This window comes from Delphinapterus leucas, chromosome 14, assembly GCF_059928025.1.
Source record: "Delphinapterus leucas isolate spDelLeu-1000000601 "Yukka" chromosome 14, BTC_Dleu_Yukka2, whole genome shotgun sequence".
In the NCBI taxonomy this organism is placed as follows: domain Eukaryota; kingdom Metazoa; phylum Chordata; class Mammalia; order Artiodactyla; family Monodontidae; genus Delphinapterus; species Delphinapterus leucas.
This window is the reverse complement of record NC_143142.1, coordinates 64,042,598-64,065,915: the sequence shown is the minus strand read 5'-3', so window position 1 is coordinate 64,065,915 and position 23,318 is coordinate 64,042,598. Positions and strand designations below refer to the sequence as shown.

The following is a 23,318-nucleotide window of genomic DNA, read 5'->3' as shown; positions in this document are numbered from 1 at the left end:
ATTTTATATAATCTTCCTAAGGTACTCAGGTATCTTATAGGTGAGGAAGGCCTCTGAATATCTGCCCTCTTTTAACTAAAACAGTTCTGATTTTTCCATGTTCTAATCAGGGCTCTGCATAAAAAGTTAACAAAAGGTTTACCCTACCTTATTTACTTCTGTACAAAATTTTAGAGTGCTGTAATTATTGGATCATCTTTTTTTACTTTTGATTTCTAGTTTATTGGGTGCTTTTGATCAGAAACTATAGCCTGAAAAATCTCTACTTTTTGGACTTAATGTTTTCCTAATGGTCAAGTGAACAACTTTATTTTTTATATAAGTATTCTGTAGTCATTAAGAGAACAGGGCACCAGGTTCCATATTTATGTAGTAAATCTGGCTTGTTGGTTTTTATTAATTTTCTTTTGCTGCAATACATATTACCACACATTTACCAGCCTAAAACCACACAAATTTACTGTGTTACAGTTTTTGTGGGTTAGGAGTCTCCCCAGGGTCTCACAAAGGGAAATCAAAGGGTCAGCTGGGCTGTGTTCTCATCTGAAGCTTGAGGTCCTTCTCCAAAGCTCACAGGTGATTATTGCAGAGTTCACTTCCTTGAAGTTGTGGCGCTGAGATCCTCATTTCCTGCAGACCGTAAGCTAGAGGCTGCTATCAGCAACTAGAGGCCACCTGCGTGGCCCCCTCCATCTTCACAGTCAGCAGTGAAGACTCTGTTGTGTTGAATTCCTGTTGCTCACACTTTGAATCACTTTCACCAGGGCCAGCCCAGTCCCTTTTAAGGGGCTGTCACCTGATTAAGTCAGGCCCACCAAAGGTAGTCTTAGTTTCTTATGGTCAGTTGATTTGAGAACTTAATTACATCTGAAAAATCCCTTTAAGCAGTATGTAGATTAGTGTTTGATTGAATAATTGAGAAGGTAAATAAACCGGGGTGAGACTCTTAAGTGCTATCTTAGAATTCTGCTTTTCACAATTTTTTCTTTAATCCTTGTATTGCTAATATTTTATGTATATTTGATCCGCTCATACTTTATGTATATATTTGATCTGTCAAATTCTGAAAGGTATATTAAAATCTCCCAATATAATTTTTTCTTATCTAATTCTGCTTATATAAATAGGGACCTAGTTGCCCCCATAATATATATAGTTATAAAAGGGGCAGATGACTCTAACCTCTTGATAATTTTTATTACCTTTTTTCTTAACCATAGTGGGCTCTTTAAAGAAATACTGTTTATTATAATGAAGGCATATTAATCCAGACATTAGTTAATTCCTTCAAATGAATTCTTTTATTTATTTAGAAATAACTGTAATTTGTATGAAATTCTTTTATTTTGCTATCCATTCACTTTTCTTCGTTGCTTAAGTATTTTTGATAAGCACGTATTATCTTTACAAATCAATAAAATCATTTTTAAAAAATACTTGGAAAAATGTACAGTGGTATGTTTCAAAGTTAGATTTCAAAAGAGCATAGCTATGGAAAAAGTCATCAAAATACTTTATGTCATTTTACTGTCCTCTGAGAAGACTCTTTGAAAGTCATGCTGAAATAGTAAATGTTGTAAAACTAATTCCATATATATTTTGTTTTAGGAAGAGGAGTGCGCTTATATTACATAGGTGGAGAAGTTTTTGCTGAGTGCCTAAGTGATAGTGCAATCTTTGTGCAGAGCCCCAATTGTAATCAGAGATACGGCTGGCACCCTGCAACAGTGTGTAAAATTCCACCAGGTATGGATACAACAATGTAAATAAACCTATTGTATCAACTTGCTGAGTTTTTCTTTGCTATTACTTTTAGGAATCAGGAGATGATTTACATGCTCATATTCTAAAATCTGTAGCCCTTTTAAAATGATTTTTTAATAGTAATATTCTTTTTACATAATTTTTAAATCTTTTTCTCAATCGTAGGCTGTAACCTGAAGATCTTCAACAACCAGGAATTTGCTGCTCTTCTGGCTCAGTCCGTTAATCAGGGTTTTGAAGCCGTGTATCAGCTAACTAGAATGTGCACCATAAGAATGAGTTTTGTGAAAGGGTGGGGAGCAGAATACCGGTATGAAATACATATTCGGTTCTTAAATTTCCACAACGTAATTCTTTTTTCTTTCATTCTTTGTATCTTCTGAAATTCATGTGTATTTATTTTCCTTGAGGTTTATAGAGTCAGCAGATCTTTATGTAAAATAACAAAAGAAAGTTGGAGGCCTCTGGATTCAAAACTATTGCAAATTCCTGTGCTGGCATTATGGAACAAAGAATTAAAACATGTATGGACGGGTACTGTAAAAGAATGCAGAGTGTTAAATACCATAAATGGCACATTGGAAGGGTTATGTCAGTTCTTGGAAGGAGAGATGTTTCGCTGGGGCTGGGGGAGGTAGTGATGACACGGTCTGGGTTCTGAAAGATGCCTAGGATTTCAGTAGTCACAGGTTTGTGGGGTGGAAAGTGATGATCTTGGCAGTAGAGTACGGTTCAGTTTGACTGGAGTATAGAAAGTAAAGAAGGATAAGGCTGGACAAATAAGTTGAGACAACTTCAGTATAAGGTTAAAAGGTGGAACTTCATTCAGTAATAGAAGGGAGTACTTGTTAGGTGCCAGGCACTGTGCTGTGTTTTAGGTGCAGTATCTCACGCCTTTCAACATGGCTAAGAATTACTGTTGCTGTTTTTATCCTTTCTTTATAAGGTTGCAATCTTTCTAAGGTAAAAAATGGTCCAGACTAATATTTATTTGGAAATAGGCTTAGAAAAGATTTGATAGTTTGCCCAAGGACACATTCTAAGTGATAGAGACAGGACTTGAGGAAAGCTCTGCTTGACTCTTAACCTCCTCTCTAAGGATAGTAAGTAGCAGTTATGTAATTGAGTTTTACCAAAGCTAATCTGTCATCAAGGGGTAAGATAGATTACGCTATTGATAAATTAAACAGTTGATTGGATTCCACAGCAAAGATAGGGAATACTTCATCAACATATTAAAAAATGAAAGTATAAGTAAAATACTTAGTCTTTCTTCAGTTCCCATTGCTCACTGTCTGAATGTCTGCTTAAGAAGATACTCGTATAGAATAGTGATAGTACTCCTGTTTCATTCAGCAGGTTGGGCCCTTCTTCAGAATTTATTTCATTTCATTTGAACTTGATTCCCTGTCTTAAGTTTTGTGAGGTGTATGACTTTTGTGATGGTGAGATTTGAGATCTACTGGTTTGAATACTTTTATAAATATATGTGTTATATATGTATATCCTAGAATGAAGACTTGTCACTGTTTTGTCCAAGTTATGTTAGTAGAAGAATTCACTTTTTGACTTTGCTGTAGCTGTCTTTTGTTTTAATCATTTCCCCTTTGAGATGTGATAACTTTAAAAAACGCTGAGTTTTTTTTTCCCTTTGATAAAAAAATTATCAAATTGTTAATAAAATTAGATTTTATTGATATTAAATTAGATTGATAGTTGATATTAAAATTAGATTCAGATAGTACCATCTGATACCAGTTTGTTAGGTCAGACTTTTTTTTCTCTTCAAAAGATCATAATGTTGAAGAACATGGTAGAAATTCAGTGGAATTAGATATGAATTGCATAGGTCAGGGAGAATTCCATGTATATCTGTGGGTCTCCTGTTAAGACCAGTTTTGATTGGTAGAGAGAGATACTGCCCTTCATTCACTGTGGACTCTGCTGTTCTTTAACCCAGAGCTAATTTAAAATCTATATGAGAAGCAGTAATATACAGTATGTTTTCATGGATAATGGAGTCAGGTACATCTACTTTGGATAATAAAGTAGTTTCCTTTAACATTTACAGATCAAAATAAATCAAATACCCATATATCTGTGAACTGTGGAACCTTTTATCCTTAATGACACTGGTGCGGAGGAGATAGATCTAATGGTTGGATTTCTAAAACTATCTTTTAGTTTCTTTACTGCCAGCTTGATTGCTTAGCGTAAAAATCAGGACATGTAGTAAGCAGGAAATATAGATGTGTAAAGAATTCATAGTTAATTGAGAAATATGTCTCAGTTAAGTGAATTAGTACTGAAACGAACAAACAGTTGGGGGACACATAATGTGTGTCTCAGACCCTGAGACGAGGGTTTGCATGCAAGAAGTTTATTCAGGAAATGGAGGGAACACTGGTCAGGAAGGAGGAAGTAGGGAAGAGAGGTAGGGAGGAAAGGCAGCCAGTACCATTCTTAACCCATCTACTCTAATGGGTGGGTCACTAGAGCTGTTCCCTTAGGAAAACTTTGGAAAACAGTAAAGAACACACAGAATTATCCCACCCAGAGGGAAGGGAAACTGGACCTTTAAATGCCAATTCCTGTGTCATTGCTTGAGGTCTGTTCCTGGGGTTGTTAATTTCCTGGCACTTCTGATCTGCTATATATGTGGACGGAGCAGAGAAGTTCTCAGGCACAGAAATGCAGATGCCTACAACTGGAAATTGGCTAGACTAGAACACTGATAATCTGAAGGGTATAGTGGGGCACTGACACCATCTGCTACAGAAAACCACATCCTTTGAAATACAGTTTTAAATTATATTGAGCATGTGTCACATGGAGGTGAAGAGTTGATAATGGCCTTTTCTCATGTTTGAAGGGCTGTCATGTTGAAGAAGCAAGCAGACTTACTGACTTATTGTATATAATAAATAAGAACTAAAATCAGTATGTGGAAGTGACAGGATGTCATTGAACAATTTGCGATTCCCAGAGGGTAGCTCATTTTGTTTGAAGTACTAAAGGTGTTTCTTAGTAAAAGCCTGCATGATTTTGCTAAAAGGGATGTTGGTTGTTGGCTTTGTCAGGGAAAGTTGAACCCCAACTCTTAACATTCTGTGATAAGCTTGGGTCAGAATTCTCTTTTGTTTTGCTATACTTTAAATTTGAATCCTATTCCATTTGGACTTCATTTGCTATTTGAGTATCTTCTATTCTGTGGATGATTAATAAGTAGGGTGACTTTATATATTCTGGTTTGCTTGGGACAGTGCTGGTTTACGTCTCTTGCCCTGCCAGTGATTATTTATAGTGACTACATTCTCTCTTAAAGGTGTCCCATTTTGGACGGTAAATATAAGCTTACTCTACTAATTTTAATTTGAGGGGAAAACAGTGTTTTTTTTTCTCTTTAAAAGAAAAAAGCCACATAAGTACTTTGAGGATTAAACAGTTTTCAAAATAATAGATATGCAAACTTGATACTCGGTCAGAAAAGAATCTAGGTTTTAGTATATATTGATACAACGTTTTGATTTATCTGAATTCTTCCATAGCCATGTTATTCTTTTAATTTCATAATTATTTTCTTGCATTCTTTTAACAGAAGGCAGACAGTAACAAGCACTCCTTGCTGGATTGAACTTCATCTGAATGGACCTCTACAGTGGTTGGACAAAGTATTAACTCAGATGGGATCCCCTTCAGTGCGTTGCTCAAGCATGTCATAAAGCTTTGTCACCAGTCAAGTCCCATCAAAAGACTTAATGTACCAACTCTTCTGTCATAGTATTTGTGTGTGGTCCCCGTGGACTGTTTACTATCCAAAAATTCAAGAGAAACAGCACTTGAGGTCTCATCAATTAAAGCACCTTGTGGAATCGGTTTCCTATGTTTGAATATTAGATGGGAAAATTAGTGTCTAGAAATACCCTCCCATAAAGGAGGAAGAGAAGATTTTAAAGACTTACTGATGTCTTGCTGGGCATAAAACTGAGTGTCCCAAAGGTTTATTAATAACAGTAGTAGTTATGTGTACAGGTAATGTATCGTGATCCAGTATCACAGTATTGTGCTGTTTATATACATTTTTAGTTTGCATAAATTAGGTGTGTGTGTGCTGCTTCTTGATTTAGGCAAGGCTTTATAAAGTTACAGTACCTAATCTGTTATTCCCACTTCTTTGTTATTTTTGTGTGTCTTTTTTAATATATAATATATATCAAGATTTTCAAATTATCATTTAGAAGCAGATTTCCCTTGTAGAAAAACTAATTTTTCTGCCTTTTACCAAAAATAAACTCTTGGGGGAAGAAAAGTGGATTAACTTTTGAAATCCTTGACCTTAATGTGTTCAGTGGGTCTTAAATATTCATTCTTTTTGTGTTTGTTTACTTACTGCTAAAACCTTATGGAAATTTTTCCAGACCTCTCCTCCATTTCCACTTTTGTCCTGATACCAAAACAGTGTAGCGTGACATCCATCACCAGTAACGGTTGCACTGATACCGCCAGCACCAGTTAATTCTGGGGTACGGTAACAAATCTTATGGAGCAAGTCCCTTTGTCTTACACCGGATCTCAGTTTCAGCAGATGATAATAGACTAGTGTAACCTAGCAGTCTTTTGATTCATCTTTACATCTCATTAAAAAATGCACAGGTGGCAGTATAATTATTTTCAGGGATATGCTACAATTATTTCAATATATTTATCCTTTTTAAAAATTCAGTCTATAGAGATAAACACTCTTTAAAAAGGTCTTTTAAAATATTTCAATAGCAAACCTAGTGCTCTTTGAGTTGAGTTTCATTTGATTTAGTTACCAGATTGTATTATGGAATGGACCTTTTGTAAATGTAATTGCTTCAGCAGAATACCTAGAAAAGTAATGCTGAGGTGTGATCAGCAGGTAAAGGCCATCTGTTTTTAAGGTATGTTGTATTAAATTTATACAATCTATGTTATTTTACATAATTATGAATTCTGAATTTTAAAATTTGGGGGAGAAGCAGTTTAGCAAGTTTTTTAGCTTATAATTACCTACACTCTGAGCTGTTCTTAACTAATCCTGAATATGTGGTGACTATTAGAACCAACCATGCATTTTGCTCTACAGTGATAGGAGATGTCGGAAACTCTGTTGGAAGTCCACCCTGCAGCAGATAATCCTTATGTTTATTGTTAACTCATTGCAGTTTAAACATTTCTTGTTTGCATCTCAGTAGAAATGGAAAGTAACCACTCCTGGTCCCCTTCTAGTAAGTTTTCATATTTTTAAAGACAGATTATCTTTGGTACTTGTTTTTTGAAACCATATTCACCTTTATCTACAGGTGTTATTTTCAATACTTTCAGCATTGGTTGTTTTCTATTAGATATTCCCCATTTTTCTATATTTGTGTATGCATGTATGTGTTTATGTAAACTTGGTATAGTAATTTTTTATTCATGCAACAAATATTTATTGTTCACCTGTTATGTGTGCCAGGAACTTTCTTAGCCTTTGGGTAAAGGTGAACAAGACAGATAAGGCCCTTGCCTTTGCTGAGATAGCAGTTTCTATAATGCTTAATTAGCTTATTTGTCTATGAAGGAGATAAAACAGGGTACTGTGATAAAGCATAGCAGGGGGAATGCTTCTGAAAGGTAGTGATGCTTGAGCTAACACTTCGGTGAGAAAGGAGCAAGCCTTGTGGAGAGAAAAATAGGCATTCTTGGCAAAGAAAGTGGCATCAAATGCAAAGGCTTATTTTAAAGGAAACTCATGATTTACTAGGTGTTTATGCTTTATACAAAAACCTCTACACAGGTCCAAACTTGAGGATCAGATTGGTTCTACAGTTTATAATAGTTGAAGGTGGCCTTACTTTGTGATAGATTGCTTCATGTGTCATTCTCACTAATATTTCCTCTTCCTCAAATCCTTCCTGTAAAAAGTTTACACCAGGTCAATACCATTTAATTGAACAACCCTTTCTTCAGTTCTGCCTTGGGCAGATTTTCACCATTGTGACTGGCTGCTTGCTTCCAGATGTCCTGCTGCCCGAAATGATTACTTCTGCAGCCCATCCTGTGGATAGAGTAAATGTCCCAGGTATTACCACAGTCAGACCTGTTGGAAATGTGGAGGCTCTGCCCTTTGGAAGTGTTTGCTTACTAGAGGACTTGTAGTGATGTTAGGGAACACTGTTCTTTGTCTGGTTGAAAGTGATAGAACATCCTGGCAGTTGCTCTTGCATTGATATGTTAAGCAAAGCAGTGCCATCTGTAGCATTTCAGTAGTGGATCACATCTCTACAGTTCTGGTGGCATTCTTCTGTACAGTATGAAACTGGGACTCACCTCTTTGGAAGCACCCAAGTATTCAGCGGTTAGACCTGTCAAGCCGTTGACTTTGTGGTGGTGGTGGTTACATTTGTATGAGTGTGTTCAGTGGTCTTCCTTGCTTTTTAATGCGATGCTGGTTTTGCATTCTGTTTTGGCCACTGTGGCCTAATTTTTGCCGATTGTTTTTTCCCTTTATAGGGTTTGTTTTCATTCTTCTAAGTGATAAGATCTCCTCTCTGTAGAATTTTGTCTTTATTTAGATTAGCAACATCATTTAGAATTTCTTCTACACAGTGCTGGTAATTTCCTCAGTTTAACAACATGAGAACTGAATGATCATGCTTTCTGTCACATTTCTAAGATGAATGGTGGTTTTCACAGTGGATTACATACACCTTAGGGCTGGTTTAGGGAATTGGAGGCTGGTGACATTCCCACTGACTTTGGCCTGGCCAGTGGCAGCTTCATTTTTATTCTGTGTTGGAGTTCCACGTAGGAACTCCAATAGAATGATTTCTTTATTTAAAAAGTTTTACTGCTTAAAAAAAGTTTGACTTTCCTGACTAGATTTGAACTATACCAGTTAGTGTGCTAATTGTACATTATGATATACATTCGTTCAATAAACATTTATTGATGCCTGTTCTTTACCTACCCAGTGTGATAGATGTTGAGTAATAAAAAGATAACTGGGATTTGGTACTGACTCTCAAGCCATCTTAGTCGTGTGGGGTTACTTTCTCTCTCAGGACCTGTCACTTTGCCAGAAGAAAATCTGCCTAATTTTTCTTGAAAGCTATATATTCTTACTCTGTATTCGTACTCTTATTCTGTATTCTAAGTATATATTTGCAAATTGTTAATATCTGGGGTTTTTTTAAACCTCACATCATATCTAGTTTTGCTTGGTTCATCTGTCCTTTAAACATTGCCAGATATTCTCCTTTGTTAAAATTATTTTATTGATAATTTCACTTTATTTGTGCCTTTATTGTCAGTTTCATCAAGACTAAGATTTTGAACTTGAAAAACAATCAGTCTAGTCTCTTGCTAGTTGAAATCAAATAAAAGAGTATATATACCCAGTTGGTTTCTCTACCTCTTCCAAAAATTGTCCAAATATACCTTTAACATCTTTCTTTTTTTTAAATAACTAAATACTTTGAGCATTTACTCAATAATCAGTGCCCTCCTGGTCTGGTTGATGGTGGGAAGTAATGTAACGCAAGACAATCCTCACTGTACTTAGCATCTGTCTTTATGTACAGTCTTTACTTTCATAGCTGAACATTCCAGCTTCACAGTTTGCCACCCCTCCACCATTCCCCAGTATCTCTTTAGATAACTAAGTAGACTGTGGACATAAGCAACCCGTGATCTTGTCTCTTACTCTGGTGCAACACATTGAGGTTTAGACATAACACATTATTGCCCATTTTCTTTCCTTCGTGAACTTTATTTTGCTGAGTCCTTTATATTCATCAACTGAATTTTATTCTTCCTTCCCTTCTCTTGACAACACGTATCCCTAGTGGTTTTGCTAGTTGCCCTCTTCCTTGCCAACCGTGTTGTATCTGCATACATCGGAATGTTTCTCTCCTTTGAACTTTACTAAAGACCAAAAAGGATGGTGCTGTTCAATCCCAGGGTCCAAATTCCTTCACCACGAAGGTTGACATTGTTGAGATTGGTCAGTCACTTAAATCTTACAAATGGCTCAGAAATTCTATCCAGTTAAACGTTTTTGTGATGATAGCGTACATCGTCAGATTCTGTTGTAAATTATGTTCAGGATTATGGACTTTTCTGGTAGTTGCAGCCAATGATTTCCTCATAATACTAGCCCTGTTTCCACCTTGGGGCATATTGGGTTGTTGTATTTACTACAATCAAGAGTAATAATGTTAGTGTGTGGTGTCTAGAGGTTGTCAGAGTCCTATTGAATTCCTTTTATATCTTCCTTTTCAAGTTTTCATAAATATTTTGTCTGTTCAAGACTACCTTTTGTGTGTGGGGATTGAGGGACAAATTATCTCTTGGAGTGGAATTCCTATGTTTGAAACCTCAACCAGGAAATGTGAGCTATACTAGATATAGATAGCCTCATGATAGCTTTTATGATGAGAACTTGTCTAATGTGTTCATATAATTTCTTGAGTAGGAACTGTTTTATCTTGGATATTATAGCTGACTTTATATATAGCATAACTGCCTTAAATCTTTTTAGTAGGAAATAAATTATATAATGTGTATGTATGGATTTATATATACACTCACAGAAAAATCTTAACAGTAGGGGTTATTTGCATACATTTTAACAGTGTTCAATGATTCTATTGTTTAAATCTCATATCAGTAAAAAAATTCTTAAGTTTCTTGCAGACATTTTCCTTTCATGGACAGACCATCAGGGTAAATTTTTTATTCTGCCAGGGTCCTAATTTGGCAGTTCAGTTAATATGCCATTTTTAGGCAGCTTGACAATTAAGAATCATAACTGGAACATCAAAAAAAAAAAGCTCTGAGTGGTCTCTGGAAGGTACTTGCTTAAGGTTACCTTTTTTTTTTTTTTTAAATAATGTTAGGTTGTGTGTCCGCCACACCTGCTCTTTCCCCCGGCTTAAGACTGCTGCTTAAGATACCCTGGGAAGCACCACTACCAAGTCAAGTTTTCCTGTATTGAAGGGTAGCCTCAAGATGACTTTCTTAGCTGTGCTCAACAGAAATGGATTTTCCAAAGTTCTTTGGGCCATTTCTGATTCACAGAGGATCTGACCAGAGTGTATTAGCCTGAGTTAACTTCAGTGTCAATTGGTTTGCTGCCATGAGATCCATAATAGACCCAAAATTTCACCATTGATTGAGATGTAAGGGCCCTTTGAAAGAATAGTACCACTGATGTTAGGACTGAAGTGAGGATTCATTAACTCCACACAAAGGACTTTTAGATGTTTCTCCAACCAAATTTCCCCCCAAATTATATTCTTCTACCCTCTTTAAAAAAAAAACAAAAAAACAAGCTCTTACTTTCTATAGAATTTCCAGTTTGCTCTTTTGGGTGGGGGGTAGGGATTTACTTTCTCTTTCTAATTAAAGATGCTAATTTATTGAACCATGAAATCCGTAATATATTGATTTAAGGACAAAAGTGAGGGTTTAGAATTGTAAAAGTGCTTCACTATTACAGAGTTTTCATTTCACACTTGACTCTTCTTTCTCCCTGTGGCTTTAAAGCTTTTGGCGGTTTTACAGCGTTATTCACTAGGTAACTTTTGCCATATTTCTGGTTCTGTCAGTCCTACCGATTACAGTGCTGTGACATAAAGTTAGTTCTCAGCATTTGTCTGTAGGAATAGAAGTCTTACTGAAGTCTTTTTCTTCCAAAGAGATTTTCCTTTCTCAGTAAGTTCCTTAGAAAATACTTGTTTGTCACTCTCTTTATTCATGTTCTTGGATTGTTCAAACAGCAAAAAAAAAATGTTGGTGAAAACGATTAGGGTCCTTTTCTGATGAATGTATGTACCTGCATTAAGAATGTAGTCATTTGTTGGTTTTATGTAACTAATATACACACATTAATTTTAATCAAGAGAAAGAATTATCACATACATAGCAAGTAGGTAACATGCATGGCTTTTACATTTTTAAAAAACACCCTATTTTTTGGCAAAATGTAGAACCCAAAATGGTCATTTCTTAGACCAACTTTACCTCAGGCTTCATTTTTGCTGTTTTGACCCTGGCCTTTAAGGCATAAATATTTATATCTTTTTATTAGTGATAGTGAGACTGTGACACTAACCATTTCTGTACAAGACAGCAAAACAAGAAAAACTATAAAGACTAAGATGAAAGCAGTTGTGTGGTTTTTGAGCTAGATCACAGCATTTTGTAGGCAAAATAAAAACATTCATATCTGAGAATTTTTTTTTTTTTTTTGGCCATCTTTTCCCAAGGCCAGACCTTCTGGTAGAGCACAGTTAAAAGTAACATAATTCTGGGCCTTTGTAATCTGAGGGAAATAGCCCCAGTTGGCAGTCTTCATGTTAATATATGAAACAAGAATGTAGGAAATAGTTGGCAAAGCGTGTTTTCACCTAAAAAGAAAATAATATGAAAAAATATAAAACTATTATTCATTTAGCTCTCAAAATCTCAAAAAGATACAGTAAAATACTATATAACTGGACAAAACCAGAAGAACGTATAGAGGATTTGTGGGAAAACAGGTTTCAAGGATGAACTTTTATACACTGCTCAACAATTTGCTTACGTTCTACCAACTATTCTTAAAATTGACACTGTTAAATAAGATATTTCTAGGAACTAATGATTAGCAAATGTCCTAAAAATATTTTTAAGCCAATTCCCTCGTAAGTAGCCCTATTTACTCTTGAAAATTCTTACCCTTTCTCTAGCGATACTAAGGGAGGAGTGAGTAGTGTTCTTAGGGTGACCAACTGCCCTGGTGTGTCTGGGACTGAGGCAGTCCCCTGGATGCAGGACTTTGAGTGCTAAACCCAGGAAGTCCCCAGGCACACCAAGGAGGAGCTGATAGCCTTAAGTGTTCTTGTGACTTACCCTCACCTTAAACATTGTAATAGTTGCGGTTAAATTCAGCTGCCCTATAGCATATGTGTCCTCCAATCACTTACTATTGTGTATGGAATGTGAGATTTATACCAATAATAGCTAATGGCACCAACGTGGTAGTGAGACTAACACAGTAATCCAGGGAAGATAACTGGTGGTTTAATGAAACAGAAGAGGCAACTAGATAGCAAAGTTTTTCAGAACCTGTGTGTATATGTAAGTACAGATCATGTCTTTATGGGGTTAAATTTAAATTTTCACAGTAAAGGAAAACTGAGTAATGCTGTGGATTTCTTCTCTCTTGAGGGAAAATATGGCCTTTGATGCTCTATCCTCTACTACATTCCCCAGACTATCCTGCTCAAGAAGCCAGAATGTGGCATTATTATATTTATTCTCAGTGAATGTTGTATTGAGATTATTAAATGCATCAGCCAATGGCAGGTGAAGGAATTGGGTGTCCTGATCCAGACAGAGCAGCACCCTAAGTTCTGATAGCCTCCTACCCCTCAGGTGCTTACCAGCTACAACACCGACCACGGGAGGTGAGATTTTTCTAAGACGGCATTAATTTTGTAATGCAATATGATGGATGCAGAGTCTGTTATTGTTTCCCTGTGGTAGTCCTCAGACTGCATCCTCTGTGCACTGTGATGTAGATGGTAGATGTGTTCTTTGTAAGCTTTAATCCTATGATTGTCAAAATATGATGTGTTTCCTTTTTTTTTTTAAATTAAACAGTGAGCTGAGGCTTTATTTCAGCTGGTTTTCAAGTTAAAATTGTGAAATACTGATTTCCTTCCCACCACCCACACCAAATATTTTAGTCTATTTAAAGAACAAAAAAAAAAAAAAGTTAAGAAAACGTTGCTTAAATGTCCTGTGATTTCTGGTCAAATTTTATATATATTTGTGTGTGTCTGTGTATGTGCTTTCACTTTTTACCTTGTTGGCTCTCTACCTGTGTTAATAGTACTGTCACCATTGAAAGGTGAACATTTTTCCTAGCATTAAAAAAAAAGCGATTTGAGTTGTTTACCATGTTATTATGGGACTAATTTTTAATCGTTTTCATTGATTTTGACTTAAACTGATCTTTTTTTAGAGGGGATTATATTTTGCTGACCACACTCTAAATTGTACAGAAACAAAAGAAATTTGTTGTGTGTATTTTCACATAATGGAATTATGCTATTGAGCGCATCTTTTTATTTTTTAAGTTTGGTGTTATATAAAAAGATTATCCCACTCCCCTGGCAGACAGATAACGCACTGCTTAGTATACACACACAAAACGCACCTCATAGTGCTAGTAGGTTAGGCATTTTAGTTTGCTTCAGAGCTTGCCTGTACCAAATCATGATCTAATACACATGACCTGTGCTGTAAATGGACTAGAAAGTGAAATTCACATTTACCCTCAAAATGTACTCTTAGCAGAAACAGCAAATGGTATTCTTTTAAAGATTTCATTGAAAAATAATACGCAAGGTGTACTCATAATTAATAACATCATGAAATAATGGAAAAACAAACTTTTTAGATCAACCAGACTTTCTTTGTGCCTCGCAGGAACTCAGTTCCTAGGATGAATCAATACTTCTCTCATTAGCAGACTGCTTTCATTAGACCATTTAAGACACCTACGTTAGGATGCAACAAAAGGGACCTCAAAATCTAAAATACACTATGCTACTTGGCATTGAACAGCCCAGGGCCTAGCTTGATTTCGTTAACAATTTTGTGTTGGTAGGAAACCTACTTGAACAAATCCTACTTAAATTGCTACACCATACAACTCTATAAACAATCTAAAAGGAGCCTTCCAGCATTGAACTGCAACATCACTTCAGTTGACAGACGACTAGAAGAGATCCTTTTCCATCGTCACTTCACCCTGGGAGCTTTCCTGCTTGTTACCCTGGTGTTAGTGACACTGGTTATCTGCGTCGGAAGATTTTTTATAGCAACCCCAGTGTCCATAATTGTGCATATTCAAGGGGCTGAAGGGTAGGAGAGAAGTATTATTTGTATGTTTGGCCTTTCTCTCCACTTGGCAAATCCTTTTTTCCCACTTGCTTCAAAAGAAATTGAAAGTCCTAGTGTGGGAAGCATGCCTATTAATATCACACAGATGTACTCCAGTGCCCTCGTTCTCAGCGTGAGGTGTGCCCAAGGACTAGGGTGAAGGTCATGTTCATCCGCTGCCCAAGAATATATTTGCACCATGCAGTTATCCAGCTTCTTTTTAACAGACTCATCCTTTTCATCAAAATAATACAAGATGAGCCCAACCTAAAAATTAAAAGTTTGCAAATGTAGGGATCCAAAAGTCAAAGGCGTACATAAAAGCTGTTTTCTGCTGCGATGAATAGATATGAAAATACTTGTAGAACTGATCGGATGCTAGTTTGCACATAGACTTAATTGCATTCTTAAAGCGGACCACACTAACTGAGGGCAAGAACATTGAATCAGACTTATGGGTAGCAAGTTCTGTGATAAGCCAACACGATCTTTAGGAAGCCATGAGAACAGAGTGTGTTACTGTGCTCCAGTCCGAGCTACGTGACCTTATTTGAGATAGGGATTTGCCATAGTTTTTATATAATCTTCAATTTTTTTGTACCTACTTTAATGCTGTGCAGCAATAAGTTTGTTGAAAAAGTGTAGAAAGCAGTTCAGGAAGGATAAGATCACAGAGGAAGGAGAAGTCGCTTCTGAACAGTGTGGTGCAGGACGAGGAAGGACAAGATACGATTTAAGCACAGTGTTCAAGGATGCATTGAATTTGGATAGATGGAGAGGACTTTTGGGGCCAGTCAAAATGAGGTCTTGGAACAGAACTTGTGGATCTGAACGTGCATGAAAGCTGGACAACTTGACTGAGCTGCTATGAATGGTGAGCAGAAAACTGACAACCACAAGCTAGGTAGGTGCTACTGTGAAGCCCACGTCTAATAATAGCACCTAGATAGCCAGGAGGTAAAAACCATACATGACTCTACACCTTGGGTCTTGTAATCTACACAGAGATTGTGCTACTGAGCTGGCTGGCTGGGGCAGAGGACATGAGAACACCAGCCATAACCCCAGCCGAGGATGGACTGCTGGTGTGGGGCGGGGGGAGTTTAAACATGTACATATATGTGTGTGTGTATTGAGTGAAATTTAACTTTCTGCTCACAGCTGGAGGTGATTAATCTAGAGAACCCTCTGAAATTTTATGCAGAATTGTGTGTATTTGTAGACTTTTATGGTGAGAAGGAGCAGTCATCACAGAGGCCTTAACCACTGCCCAACAGTGATTCCATTGAGACCACCCACCTTGAACTTAAGCTAGAATTAACTCTGTTTTTAGATCTGTTAAGGTTTTTTCCATGAGAGATCTTATCTCTAAGCTATTTTAACTTGTTATTGGCAGTATTTGATCACACTATTTTAAACATAAATGCCATGTAAATAAGATATTAATATAACCGATGACCCACTTTTAAATGATTGCAGTTTTTAAGTATGTTTGGGCTGTAGTGGGAAAAAATGAAGATTTACACAAGCCTAGCCTAACATCTGGAATAAAAGTATTCTAGGTTGCCTTTTTATAATGAAAATATTTTTATATTGAAAAAACAGATTAGTGTCTTTGTTTTACCCAAGAACCACAAGTTACTTTGTTCCAACTTTTAAATCAAAATCTTGAATAATAGCATGTGGTATCACCACATTTTAAAAACGTACTTAGTCAATCATAAACACATTTTCTAAGGAATTGAATTTTATAGAGATAATTGAATGCTTTCATCTGTAACAGAATTAGTGGCCTGCAAACCACTGTGGTTTCTTGCTTCGCTCTGAAGTTGTTAAAGGGGGAATTTTCTGCTCCAAGTTACATGCATAAAGGGAGTAAGATGCAAAGTAAAATTCAGTTTTTAAATTCTAAAGCAACAACCACTGACAAAATGTTATCCTCTAAAAGTTTAACTACTTTTTAACCAAACAGTTGTTTTCCTGTCTTTTATCATTCCAGTATCTAGGTGCTTAAATTAACATAGGTATAAAATCAAATATGTTAATAAAATCAAGCTAGACTTGGTAAACTAAATTTGGAGTAAAGTTTCTAGCAGTGTCTATATGACATCTCATGTGGTGTGATTTTCATTCAGCAAAATGTTACTTAATTCTCTATGTTTTGCTTCCCCCATTTCCATCCTACCCCTATAACCTCCTGCAATTAACCCTTAGAAAACTGCCTTATCTTAGAATATTTAATTGATCTGTTTCTGTTTTTTAAGAGCCAAAATCACAAAAGGGAGAGATGGCTAAGAATCTGGCTTGTTATTACATCCTTCAGAAAATCACCTTTAAAATGGGTGCATATTTTGTGTATCCTCTCTTAATTTCTAGTTTTGTGGGTGTACTTTTATTCTATTGAGTATTGCCACCAAGGAACAACTAATCTTCACACTTAGAATTTACATAATTAGTGATTGGCTGAAAAGGGGTATTGAACATAAAATCTTAGATAAAACTGAGAAATGGAAGATTTATATAATTTAGTCTCCTGGTTGGCTGTTTCTCAACTGGGAATAGCAATGTCTTAAAGGACATTTAAGCAACAAAAATGCTAAGGGTGGGATGCTTGAAGAAAAGAGCCCTGTAATGGTCAACTACTTCAGTTACCTTGGATAATGGAATAAAACTCAGTTGCCTTTTTAAAACAAACTTTTTCTGTCTTTAATGACTTTGGACAGAATCATATTCTGCTAGTTTTAAGCCTTGGTTATCATTTCTGATGTAATGGAAAATACAGCTGAACTCAGAATCAGAGGTCTTCCGTTTGGGCCCTGATTCTGCCAGTTTATGGTGACATCAGATAGATAATTTCAACAGTCTGCTGCTTCAAGTTCCTCATTTCCTCCAATTCCCCAAAATGAGGAAGTTGCTTTTCAGGGTGGTTATGAGGATTAAATGAGAACACTTTACACAGAGTAGAAGCTCAGCGCTGGAGGACTGAATCCACAGTCGAGGGAGTGTCAGGAGGTGGTGGCAGCAAAGAAGGTCTTTGCTACCAAACCTGCCTCAGAAAAGCGGCACGAGATACCACACTGAGAGATGTCAAGTAAATGAAAAGCTATGGGAGCAGTTAACCGTTGCCACAGAAGTAATGCATAACATCCATAAAAGCCCAGTGGCGTGCAATTGTAAACATTCATTTAGTTTACGAGTTAGATCAGTGATTTAGATGGGGCGTCTCTGGGTAGTTCTAGTTTTGCCTGGCTCGCTGGGGAGGTGGCCTTGACTCAGCCCTTTTCTGTGTCTCATCCTCCTGCAGCTGCCCCAGGCATGTTTCCATGAGGTGGCAGGAGGGAACAGCAACCGAGCCCAGTCCCAGGAGCCCCTTTCAAGTCTGCACCCTCCCTACTGACTGATCTGCATTCCCCAGAAGCAAGCCCCAAGCAAAGCTCAGCGTGGAAAGGCACCACACAGTGAAATGGCAAAGGAGGAGGGTACCAGGAGGGTGAAGAATTGGGGCCCTAACAGCAATCAATCCACCGTGCCCACGCTTTGTGCTGTCTCACTGTTGTACTTGTTTGCCAGTGAAGAGTGGGAAATGTGGGGAAGCTGAGGACATCCCAAGCTGGGATATATTTGGTTCAAGTGTTTTCAATCCATGGAACATTAAGTAGAAGCCTCTTCTAACATACACCATGAAGGTGAGTTAAAACCAAAGCAGTGTATTTTCTGTCTACTCTAGGTGCTTCCTTGCTGTTGCCCCTGGTCATTATCATATGACCGGAATTAGCACCCTCTAAACTTGGAGCCTGGCTTGTACAGAACTAGGAGAGTCCACCTCACAAATGAGGTAAAAAGAAGCCTTTGATTCAGAGAAACATTTTCTCTTAATGATGAACTTTTACATTCATTAACGCCACTTCCAGAACCTTTCTGGGACTTCTTACGTACAAAGAAGCTGTATGCCTGCTGTACCTAACGCTGGACCTTTCTGGAGGCCTGAAGTGCTTTAGGAAAGATTCGCCAATAATAATGATGGATCACGGTATGTTGTAACTCTGACACACATTTTAAAAAAGGAAACACCACAATTATCTGTGTCCTGTTTATTACAAGTATCAAAATTGTCTGGAGGGTCCGAGTCTCTGCTGTTGAAGTTGGGGAGCGAGCGTTTCTTTGGAGACATGGCTAGGCTTGGTAGCCCTGGAAAGTGGAATTGACTTCAGCCTTCAACTTTTAGGTGCCCAATGTTTCCTTACCACATTTTTCAGAGAACTGAGTATATATCTCCTCGAATATATGTTTAAATGAGCTCCCCTTCCCCCTATTCCTCTTTAATGGTCACACAACTTTTGTTTATCACATTCATGTAAATACACAAAAATATTCTGTGGTCTTTTACGGGTGGCACAGTGGATGAAACTCTTTATATTTAACTTTATAATATACCCATTATTTTTGTAAAATACAAAAGCACCAGCAAAAAAATTATCCAGATTACAACAACCAGAGAAAACCACTGTTAGGTGGTGTAATTTTTTCTTCTCCTCCTTGCTTTGGATGTATATGTATTTTTAACAGGAAATGTTTGAAGTATCTCCAGCAGCACGTTGAGTTAGAGAAAGCTATTACAAATCATAAGAAAAATCTCTAAAATTAAGCCATTCAGCAAGCCATAATGGACAATTTGTTTTTAACTTGCTTTGAGCAACACACAAATTTGGTGTTTGAAATTAAATATAAACATTTTAGACATTTTTTATGCATGATTTTTTTAACGTGCCTTAACTTGACTATATACTTTCATTAGTGTATTTGAAACTGAACATTTCTTTGTCGTGTCTGTTGCAAGTGTCCTAAAATAAAAGTGTGCAGTGGAACCAAAGAATTTTATTGATCAGCTAGCATTATGTTTGGATATAATGAGCATAGAAAATGTATTGGACATACATAGTATTAAACATGCCAAGTTAATCAGTTAGTAATATTATGTTAAACCATTCGTGATTACTTCCTTGTTCATGTTTTGGTAAATTGTTTAGGCAGTTATTAGATGAAGTTCTATCTTTTCTTATTTTCCAACTTATATTATCCAAAAGTATTATGCATTTTACATACAATCCAAAAATGTCATAGTGTGCTTTGGTATTTTTTTAAAAAGCTACATGGTTATATAAGAACATTTTTTTCATGAAAACCAAAACTTCTGAACAATACATAGATATAGTTAAAAAAAAAAAAAAAAAGAATTTCCTTCCACTCCAATCCACTTCCACAGCCCTCCCTGAAGAAAGCCTTTGGGTATTTTTGTCTTTGCTAAATGTGGACTGGGAGCTAAAATTTGCAAGGAAAGTTGATCTTATCTCCAGGTTCTAAGAGGCCCCACGGTGAGATGTATCTTTATCAGCCCTTAGGTGACCCGCCCCCCGCCCACCCCCACCTGCTGGTCCCACGGTGACTCTCCAGAACTTTCATTCTCCTCACCACAAGTGCCTCTTTCTCCCCTCCTCAGCCCAGTGGCAGAGAAAAAGTTGTCTTGTGTCAGGACTAAGCCATGGACTCTGAGCCCAGCTGGTTCTGTGTGGCTCCTCTAGGAGGTTTCCAATCAGTTATTCCTTCTCAGGTTTTCAGTTCTCAGTGGCCACTTGCCCCTTCCTGCAGCCTATATGTCTTCAGTAACTCCCACTTTAAAAGACAACAGGAAAATGAAAACAAACTTCCTTGCAACCCCGTAACGACTTTCTGTCCTGCTGTTCACAGCCAAGCACGTTGAGACCAATTTGTACCAGCCATCTCGATTTTCTATCCTACCACCTTACTGGCTGAAGTCACTTCTCCAATTACTGCTCTTGCCATTGGGTGCTGCACTTGTCTTTTCCCTCAGACTGGGAGGAAGTGACGTCCTGTCCAAGGCTAATTCTTGTACCAGTGCTTAGATAACTGTTTTCCGAAATGTAGTCACAGGGAGAGCTTTTAAAATGCAGCTTCCCTGGCCTCCCCTGAGGGATTCTGATTTAGCAGGTCTGGAAAGGAACAGTGAGAGCTGCATTTTTAGAAAGCCCAAAGTGACTGTCAGTCAGCAAACCCCTGCTTTAGGCCGCATTTCCCTGTGAGCTTTCAGACCTTGCCCCGTCAATGCTATTCCATTTTCCCACCTCCCACACATTGCAACTTAGACTGTGCAAAAGTAAGTTGCACTTTCTTTATTTCATATAATTAATTGAAAATTCCTCATCAGCCCCATCTGGCTTTAGTTAGGAGGGTGTGGGAAGAGGTAGATGACCTTGAACTTGCCAGTCAGAGATAACTCATTCTCTTATTCCAACAGCTTATGTTGGGCTTCAAATTGCCTCTTTGGAATAAATGCTCAGCTTTTCAAAGTGTCTTCCAGTCTTCCTCCCCGAGATGGCTCTAGTGGATGGGGGAGTAGAAGTCACCTCTGGGTGACGGGGGAAGCGGTTCTCCAGTGACTGTGCTCAGGTCCTTGGGCAGTCTTGCTTCTGCTGTTCCATCCTGCTGTCTCTGTTCAGTGGCCACTGTCCTTACTGAATCTGCTGGTGCATGTGAGTGACTCCTTGGCTTTTGTTCACATGTTGGCATGTCCCGCTGCTGACCACAACTCTGCCATTGCCCGTGGTTTCAAGGTCTCCTCTTTCAACAGCCTTCATTTTCCAACTTTAGGACTCTTTATCTGCTGACTCTTGGAAAAGGGGGAGGTTGGAACGTTGGGATGTCCTGAGCATCTTGCTCAAGCTTTGGGAAGCCAACAGAGTCTTCTCAGACTAGCTGGTCAGCTCCCTCTACCAATCATGAGCTAGTGCCCCTAAGCCGTATTGCATATGCCTCTGAGTCCCAAGAAGGACTTCTCTGAGTGGCTCGCAATCTTCCCCAGGCTATGCCTAGGAAAGTGGTCCATTTACCCATCATGCAATTTCTGTCTCACCCTCCATCCCCATCCTGCCCCCTACACACACACACACACACACACACACACACACACACACACACAGACACGAGTATTGACCCTGAGAGGAAGGAAAGTGAAGTCACAGATGTTCTTACTTCTTTAAAACCTACTCTTCCTTTCTGAATCCTTCTCTCCCTACGCTAGGAGTCTTTCTACTTTCTCCCTAATGAAACGACTCTCCTTACCTCATATCCCAAGTTCCCTGTATCTATGGCTTAGAGTAAATCTCCACCTTCAGTTGTCCAAGTTTGCTTTTGGTATGTGAATGGAGTTCTTAGAATTTAGAACTCCCTTTTCATTCTCAATAAAACCCGACTTTCAAGACTCCTTATCTTCATCCTAGAGATATCAAAGAATAATAAAATAATAAATAAAGAGTCTAAACGTCACAGCTGAGTAGTTACAATGCTATTACTCTAGCACACAGCCTTTTCTGCCCTGCCATTAGTAAGCATCATGGCCTTGCTTTATTGGAAAGACTGCAGGAGGAAAACTGATGAGGAAGATGGAATCTTTAATATTATCAAAGTATTGGCTCTACACAGACATTCTTACCCCAGACTTGCTCTTTCTGGCTTCAGTGTTTGCCTGTTTTGGTCCTAGTACCTTGAATGTCCTTCTCTCTTCAGCCTGATATAATGTTAGTCATCCCTCAAAGCCCCGTTCAGATATCACCCCCACCAAGGACCTCTCTTTATTCTCTACAAACTTCTTTGTCCCTTCTGAGCATTTCCTTTGTCATTTGTCTATACTGGTGGGAGGGCATTTATCATGTTATAATTAGGCCTATGTACACTTAACTTCCTTGCTAAACTTATGAGCTCCTTTCTGCCTTGGAAAGCTCTCCAGCTTTCACTCTGCACTTCCAAATTTATCCATTCTTCTTGACCCAGTTTAAATTTGATCTCCTCTGCAAAGCCTTCCCTAACCACCGCTATTGAAAATTCCCTCCCCCCATAGCAATAACTGGCCGCAGCACTTGGAAGCTCGTGAGAGGCATATACACAAAATCTCATATGGAAGCCCTGGGAGAGAGTGACACGGGCACTCATGAAAGAAACCTCGACAGCCAGTTTATAAGTATCGGGGCCTTTCAGGAAGAGTGGTTTAGATTTAATGAATGCCACTTAGATTATAAGCTCCTTGACGTCAGAGGCTAAAATCAGTTTTCCCCAAACATTTCTTTTTTATATATGCTACATCTTTGTATCCACTTCAACATTTCCAGCAGTGCCTTATGCACAGCGGGCCTGCAGTAAATGTTCCTTGATCAACTGACAGGTGCTCAGAAAAACTTCCCTGATTGATCCTCTTGTGATGTCTTCCCTTTCTGACAACTCATTAATTTTTAAGTTGTTTTCCTTGAAATACTTGGTATGCTTCTTTCCTCCCTTCACCTTTTTATTTTTTTTTTTTGCCTTCCTCGGGGTCCCATCTGGATCAGCTGCTCTCATTTTCTCTTTTGTGATCACAGGTTTTGGCAAGCCCTGAAATGAGTGTGAGCTTGGGGTGGGAGCAAGGGGAGAGTTGGGATTGTGGACCAACCCAATCCAGCTCATAGAAGTAAATGGTAACTGGAGGTGCTAAAGCACTTCTCTGAGTTTCAGGGGTAGCTTTTTTCAAAACACTGGAGGCCATGAGCCTTGTGATTCTCACCCTG

The 23,318-nt window shown here is 37.9% G+C and overlaps 1 protein-coding gene across 4 annotated transcripts in view; it reads left to right on the top strand.

Moving 5' to 3' along the window:
• The window catches only part of SMAD2 (SMAD family member 2), a 108,156-nt gene extending 90,756 nt beyond the window's left edge, over positions 1 to 17,400 (top strand). For all 4 annotated transcript variants that reach the window (XM_089895154.1, XM_089895153.1, XM_089895152.1 and 1 more), the window contains 3 exons: positions 1,609 to 1,746; positions 1,930 to 2,074; positions 5,363 to 17,400. In XM_089895154.1, coding sequence (XP_089751280.1) covers positions 1,609 to 1,746; positions 1,930 to 2,074; positions 5,363 to 5,486 — 407 coding nt within the window. In that variant the 3' untranslated portion in view covers positions 5,487 to 17,400. The remainder of the gene's footprint in view (positions 1 to 1,608; positions 1,747 to 1,929; positions 2,075 to 5,362) is intronic.
• Positions 17,401 to 23,318: the final 5,918 nt, after the last annotated feature.